Source organism: Vespula pensylvanica, chromosome 3, assembly GCF_014466175.1.
Source record: "Vespula pensylvanica isolate Volc-1 chromosome 3, ASM1446617v1, whole genome shotgun sequence".
Lineage (NCBI taxonomy): Eukaryota > Metazoa > Arthropoda > Insecta > Hymenoptera > Vespidae > Vespula > Vespula pensylvanica.
Window position 1 is genome coordinate 1,918,606 of NC_057687.1, and position 7,500 is coordinate 1,926,105.

At 37.2% G+C, this 7,500-nt stretch overlaps 1 protein-coding gene across 2 annotated transcripts in view; it reads left to right on the forward strand.

Moving 5' to 3' along the window:
• Window positions 1–7,500, forward strand: part of LOC122627638 (COUP transcription factor 2) — a 118,731-nt gene that overhangs the window by 52,104 nt on the left and 59,127 nt on the right. For both annotated transcript variants that reach the window (XM_043808923.1, XM_043808924.1), the window contains exon 3: window positions 3,458–4,009. In XM_043808923.1, the coding sequence (XP_043664858.1) occupies window positions 3,458–4,009 (552 nt within the window). The remainder of the gene's footprint in view (window positions 1–3,457; window positions 4,010–7,500) is intronic.

Consider the following 7,500-nt stretch of genomic DNA (forward strand, 5'->3'; position numbering starts at 1 on the left):
CGACGTAAGTTTGACAAAAAATATTATAAATAATCTAGAAATTTTAAAAGATTTTTGACATTCTTGTTCCATGTTCTTCGATCGAACTCTCTCCCTCTCTCTCTCTCTCTCTCTCTCTCTCTCTCTCTCTCTCTCTCTCTCTCTCTCTCTCTCTCTCTCTCTCTCTCTCTCTCTCTCTCTCTCTCTCTCTCTCTTGCAGAACTAAAAAGGAATGGACGAAGACATGGAAGAGGGTGTAGAAGGAAAGATAGATAGATAGAGAAAGAGAAAAAGAGAGAGAGACAGAGAGAGAAAGAGAGAGAGAAAGAAAGAGAGAGAAAAGATACGAAGAGAGTCCATTCGTTCGTTAGCCGCAGGGCGAAGGTTGGAATCCAGGCGCTTCACAGCAGGGCGCCGTTTCTCGTCGAGAGACTCTCCTACGTGCAGGACTCGTATCCTCTCTTCTTCTCTCTTCCTCTCTCTTCTTCTCTTTTCCTCTCTCTTCCTCTCTCTCTCTCTCTCTCTTTCTCTTTTTTTCTCCTATCCGTCTTTCTAACTGTCCACCTCCCTCTCCACCTCTCTCCTACCACCTCACTCGTTCGCGTGCATCTTCGTCTCCTTTCGATTCCACGATTTCTTTCCCTTTCTTTCTCTTCTTTTGTTTTCCATTGTTTTTTACTTTTATATTTCTTGTTTCTTTCTTTTTTATAGTTCTTTTTTTTTCTTTTTCTTTTTCGAGAGAGAGAGAGAGAGAGAGAGAGAGAGAGAAGGTGAACAAACTTACATTCTCAATATACAATTTGGACATTTGAAATATTGAAAAAATTAATTTCAAACAACGACACCAACGTCCACTCACTTTATAATTACAAACAAACGAATAAAACGATGTTCGAACATTCGCTGTACTGTTTGTTGTTTTGTATCAAAGAAAAAAGAAACTATCACGAACTTCGCACATGATTTTAATAAAATAAAGAGGAAGAACGTTACGAAATATCGATCGAAATTACAAATTTGTTCTTTTAAATTAATTTTTTATAATCTGCTTACGTTTAAGAAACATAGATTTCTTTCTGTTATTTTCCTTGTTTTTCTTTGTATTCAAATTCCTTTCGTTTTGTTTTCGTACAGTAAATTTATTTACGCTCTGTTATTATTACATTGGTCGATACCATCGAATATTATAAACGGATCGTCGAATGAAAATCGTGACAAGCCCTTTTATTAATTTCGAAGACGGTTTAGTCTCTTCGACGAGTCCGATGTACCCGACGGTCGTTGTACCTTTACGGTTATTGCAAGTGAAAGTAGAAGCGCCGATCGCAAACAGACTCGTGGCAAACGGCACATAAGAAGAAGAAGAAGACGAAGAAGAAGAATAAGAAGGAGAAGGAGAAGAGGGAACAACATTCGTGTCCTTCTCGTAACGGCAAAGAGATATAGGCCGGTAGTTAAGGGCGATAATTGCGGAAGAAGAATGCGGTAGGAAGACGAGACATCGTAATGATTTTTATCTGTTTTTTTTTTCTCTTCTTGTTCTTGTTCTTCTTCTTCTTCTTCTTCTTCTTTATCTTCTTTTGTCTCATCTTTGAAACGGAAGAACAAACATCGATAGGATCGAAAGGATTTATGTTGGTATTTATCGTGAATAAATTTCTTTAATAGAGAACGAATGGATCCATGGATGTTAATGTTCGATCGATCAATTTAATAAGAAAATAAAAAAAAAAGAAAGGAAAAATATATTCTTACAAAATTATTTACGATCGAAGAGAAAATAATTTGATGTTATTTATTATTTATTATTGTCGTATTATTATTATCTGTTATTTATTATTGTCGTAGATATATATGTTATGAACGTTAGATGATACATAACGTTCTACTTGTTTAATACTCGTTAAACCTTAATCTTTTTTCAAACTTGTGTCGACTCAACAAAAATACATTTATATGAAGTGAAAGCTACAAGCGTACGCTGTAACATTGATTATACTGGAGTAATTGTAATATACCACTAAATATAATTTATACTTAAATAATACTTGAAAAAAAAAAAGACGACAAGGAAAACTTTGAATATATTTATACGATTTTAATAATTAATTTCGTTGGAACGAAATAAAATTTAAAATATGCCATATATATATATATATATATATATATATATATATATATATATATATATATATATATTATACATGTGCATAATTGACACGATTTTAAAATTACTCGGTGTTATAGATCGTTAATGACGTACTAAATACAAACCTTTTTATTTCCCTTTTTTCTATCTCTACAAAATTAACTTATCATAATTTGAATAAATTAAGATAAAAGATAAGAAGCTTCCACGCTCGAGTTGATATCATGAAATACTTAGTTTATTTTAACATTTACTTCCGCAGTCGTACGCATATAAAATGTAATAGGTGGGAGGATAGAATCGATTTGCGCACTTCGTACTTATCTTTCTTTCTCTCTTTCTCTTTCTTATTATATGATCGTCAACATATCCTCTTATGCTAGATCGTAGCACAGATTACGATAATAAACTCGATGGGTGACTACGGAGTAAAAGTCACGGAAATGAATCGTACTGATTACTTCTCGACGTTCACGGAAGCATTAGGGAGAAATGGACATTGGATTTTTTTAAGGGACAAAGAAAAAAACAAGAAATTAAAAAATGAAAAAAGAAATAAGAAAAAAAAATAAGAAAGAAACGAAGTTAAATCTTTTTTCTCCAATCTTTTTTTTTTTTTTGTTTTCTTTCTTTCGTTCGTTTCTACAACGGTGTTGTACTGAATCGTCTGTACGGCTCCTCCTTTCAAACAAGTTTGTCGTTGTAAAATATTTGCTCATACTCGAGGGAGACATCTCCTTCGCTTGGCCAGGTGTCGGTTCTCCTGTTTGCAGGGAGGCACTCTCGTAAAATGTCGCGTGCAAGTATGCCTATGTGATTTACGTTTCCTTTACGACGATAATTCCTTATTTAATTAGCCGTTCTTAATTACTATAAATACCCGGCGATCGAGGAGGCAATAAATACGATTTAAGGAAGTAAATAATTATAATTCATGACTAATCGCAATATATTGACTAATTGTTAACTAATTCAACTATTACAAGATTTATATAACTAAAATGTTAAACGTAAAAATTCGAAACATTTCTTTCGCGATATATTAAACACTTTTCGATAGAAGTATTTTAACATAATACATATATATCGATAAAATAGTTTCAAGTCTTGATTTATAATACGTAACAATCTTGAAAAGAACAATGTATTAATCGTAAGCGATCATCATTGTCCTATAGAAATACAAACAGAGGTTGATTAACTCTGTATAGATACTACGTATCGAAACGAAAGGAATTTGCAAAAAAAAAAAGAAAAGAGAGAGAGAGAGAGAGAGAGAGAGAGAGAGAGAAAATATATCTCAATAACATCGTATCCTTTTTGTTTCAGCCGTTCAGAGAGGACGCGTGCCACCGTCGCAGCCATCGCTGCCAGGTCTACCAGGACAATTCGCTTTGACGAACGGTGACGCGGTCGCGTGCGCGAGCCTAAACGGGCACTCCTACCTCTCGTCCTACATAAGCCTGCTCCTGCGCGCTGAACCATATCCAACATCGAGATACGGACAGTGCGTGCAACAAAGTAACATCATGGGAATCGACAGTATCTGCGAATTAGCAGCGAGGCTTCTTTTTTCGGCGGTTGAATGGGCAAGAAACATACCGTTTTTCCCTGACCTTCAGGTGACCGATCAGGTGGCACTGCTAAGGCTAGTCTGGAGCGAGTTATTCGTACTTAATGCGAGCCAATGTTCTATGCCGCTTCACGTGGCGCCACTTTTAGCAGCGGCGGGTCTTCACGCGTCGCCTATGGCGGCGGATCGCGTGGTAGCCTTCATGGATCACATAAGGATCTTCCAAGAACAAGTGGAGAAGCTGAAGGCCCTACACGTTGACTCCGCGGAGTACAGCTGCCTCAAGGCTATCGTTCTCTTCACGACAGGTAACGATCCTTTGGGATACTCCCAACGTCAAGATTGGATTTTATTATGGAATATACGTACCGTGGTATATATGTATATATCTTATGATATATACCTACCGGGTGAGCAACGTGATCTCTCTTACGAGAATATAATACGGTTTTTCATGAGATAAGTAAAGGGGATAAGATCGTTTATATCATTCCGAGGGAATGAGGTATTTAACGAAATTTATATAACATATCGTTATCCGATGCACGGATTTGGATATATTTTTTTTTTCTTTTCTTTTAATATTTAACTACTCGTTAAGTTGTACGAGATCATGCAATTCAGTTGGTTATACACGAAGAACCGCCTTTCTCATGGTACGAAATCATGAAACGAATTTCACTCTCTCCTGTATTTCATTTATTTATTTACTCTTTTTCTTTTTTTTTTTTTTTTTTTAGTATATCTTATACATATCTCGATCGAAGGATCGAAAACAATTTTTACTCGGAGTATCGTTCGTGTATTATATTTTAACATATAAATGACGGTCCGCCGTTGAGAGAGGAGAAGAAGGAAGATGGAGAATACGCGGCAGGTGTAGGCGAATCTCTCGAATTTCCTATCTGACACGTTCTCGAAAGGACGTTTAGAAATCCCAGCCGTTCTAAACGCGTCGGTTTGGTGCACGACGTTATCTCGATGGGTTCGCTAACTCCGAAGGTAGTCTGGATGGAGTAGGAGGTTAGACAGCGTTCGATATCGACTAGGTAATACACACGATGGTTCCTTGTCGATACCAATAGTTTTGATTTCTCGTCGATGGTCTCGTTCATAGATTTCCACGGAACACTCGTACGAAATCGTAATTCTGCAAAATGTTAAATTTCTTTTTCCTTTTTTCAATGTTTTTTTTTCAATTGACAAATAATAAGGATCGATCGATAAATCCCACGATCGATTCTAGAAATCGTACGATGACCCAGCCTGTCTTTCCTCGGTCCAGCGATCTAGTACACAACCGGAAGAACTCGAAGCTGCGATGTCTCTCAACGTCGAGCTCGTCTAATCGACGACAAGATAAGATCGCTGGACCTGTCATCCAACTCGAAGCAGCAAACGGAGAGGCGCGATCGTCATCGAGCAGAAACGTACGAGACAATGCGTTTCTCATCGTTCCTATCTCTCACATTTCTCCTCTCCCTCTTCTCTCTGTCTCTCTTTCTCTTTCTCTATTTCTCTCTCTCTCTCTCTCTCTCTCTTTCTCTTCGATCTCCAGAATCCATCTCGGTCCAGCTCTACGGAGATGGTGGACTCTACGTTCTATCTCTTTTCCTCTTACTCACTCCCTCTCTCTCTCTCTCTTTCTCTCTCTCTTTCTCTATCTGTCTGTCTGTCTGTCCATCTCTCTCTCTCTCTTTCTCTCTCTCTCTTTCTCTCTCTCTCTCTCTCTCTCTCTCTCTCTTTCTCTCTGTTCGTTTTCGATGACAAACCAGGGTCTGTCCGAAGAGTCGAGCATTCTCGCAAACTATCTCTTGGCCCATCTTTCTCTTCCCTCGCAAAACGAGTTAACCATTATTCGATGATCGCGAGCATGCGAACATGCATTTCGTCTTCTCTCATAGAGAAAAATTTGTAATTCGAGGGCAACACGTGAATATTTTATTCGATAGTGGAAAAGGGAGAGGAAGGAAAGACGGATACGAAGATATATACGATAGCAAGAAAATATATAAACAAATCTTCACGAAGCAGGTTAAATCTATTACTATACAAAAAAAAAACATATACATATATGTAAACATATACGCAGACGGAAACTGTATTTCTACGTATTACGTTTAACCCACAGAAATCTATAAAAAGAAGAAATGAAATAATATTTTTACAAATATTTAGAACTTCAATTATATGAATTCGCATAATTAAAAAATTTCAATCTAATGAAAATAAAATAGTCTAAAATTCACGAAACTGTAATGGAACATATAAATTAAAAGAAAATATATATATATATATATATATGTATGTATAAGTACTTATGTATACACGTTATGTATGTATACGCACACACATACACACATGCGCGCACACATACACACACATATATATATATGTAAAGAAACCGTACATTTATTGTTTTACACATACAACATAAACACGTATATGGTTTCTTGTAAGAGAGATAGGTGGTTGGTAGGGTTTTTGGTACGAATGCAGAAGGACGAAAAGGAGCAAAATGGAAAGAGAGAGAAAAAGAGAGAGAGAGAGAAAGAGAGAGAGAGAGAGAAAGAGAGAAAGAGAGGAAGAGAGAAAGAGAGAGAGGTCTCCGTACTAAACCTCGCGTCTGCCCATAGATAGGAGATGGGAGGCTATTTATTTCCGTGCTATATGGGCGCGCTTAGTTCGCTTTAGCTTATGCTAATGCCCCGATTCCCGGCGATCCTCCTTCCGCCTTTTTTTCTCCCAACCTTTTTCCACCCTCTTTCTTCTTCTTCTCTTTCTCTTTCTCTTTCTATTTCTTCTTCTTCTTTTACGCCACTCGCCAACTCTTTATCTCTCTCTCTCTCTGTTTGTCTGTCTGTCTTTCTCTTTCTCTCGGTCTCTCTCTTTTTTCTTTTTTTTTTTTGCTTTTTTTTTCCTCGACTCTCTTTCGAGACCCGATTCTTCTTTGCAAGCGACGAAAGGTCTTCCGTTTTTCGTATCCCTCCAGTCCGTTCTCCAAATTCCTTTGGTGGTCTCTCCAGACTTTCGATTTATAGCGTAACGTTCGGCATAAAAATCATTTTTCCTTGCACACGGTATTCTTACGTGTGTAAATGATTTAAAATGATCATTAATAATCGACGTATGAATGTATGTATGTATATATATATATATATACATATATATATGTATATACTTGTACGCGCCGGATGATTTAAAAAAAAAAAAAAGAAAGGTGAAGAAAAAAGAAATGAATTTATATCTACCGTAATAATCACTTTATTCACGTGATTAGATCGTTTATGATCTCCCATGATAATTCTTCAAGCGAACGAAGGGATCGCGAGCAAGAGTGAATCTTACTAAGACTTACTAAGAACTTACGAACGCAGAGGAATAAGATTAAGAAGAGGAGAAAATGAAAATAAAGAAGGAGAGAGAATCTCACGGAGGCCTCGGGGCTCATATTCTTAATTAGATCGTTAATACCGGTGCCATCCATAGAACGTGAACTCGAGAGGTGAAGGGAGAAAGAAAAAGAGGAGGGATAGAGAATGAAACAAAATGAGAGTGAGAGAGAAAAGAAAGAGAAAGAAAGAGAAAGAGAGAGAAAGAGAGAAAGAGAAAAAGAAAGAGAGAGAGAGAGAGAGAGAGAGAGAAAACGATGTTGGGTGCTCGCCGGTTGGGCAAGGCAAAGGGAATTGCATTGCATGCCACATAATCGTGGGAGTGTTTCCCATCAAGATACACGTAGGTACCGCACTCTCCGTAATACCCTCTCGCATAAATATATCTGCACGATGCATTTACATGC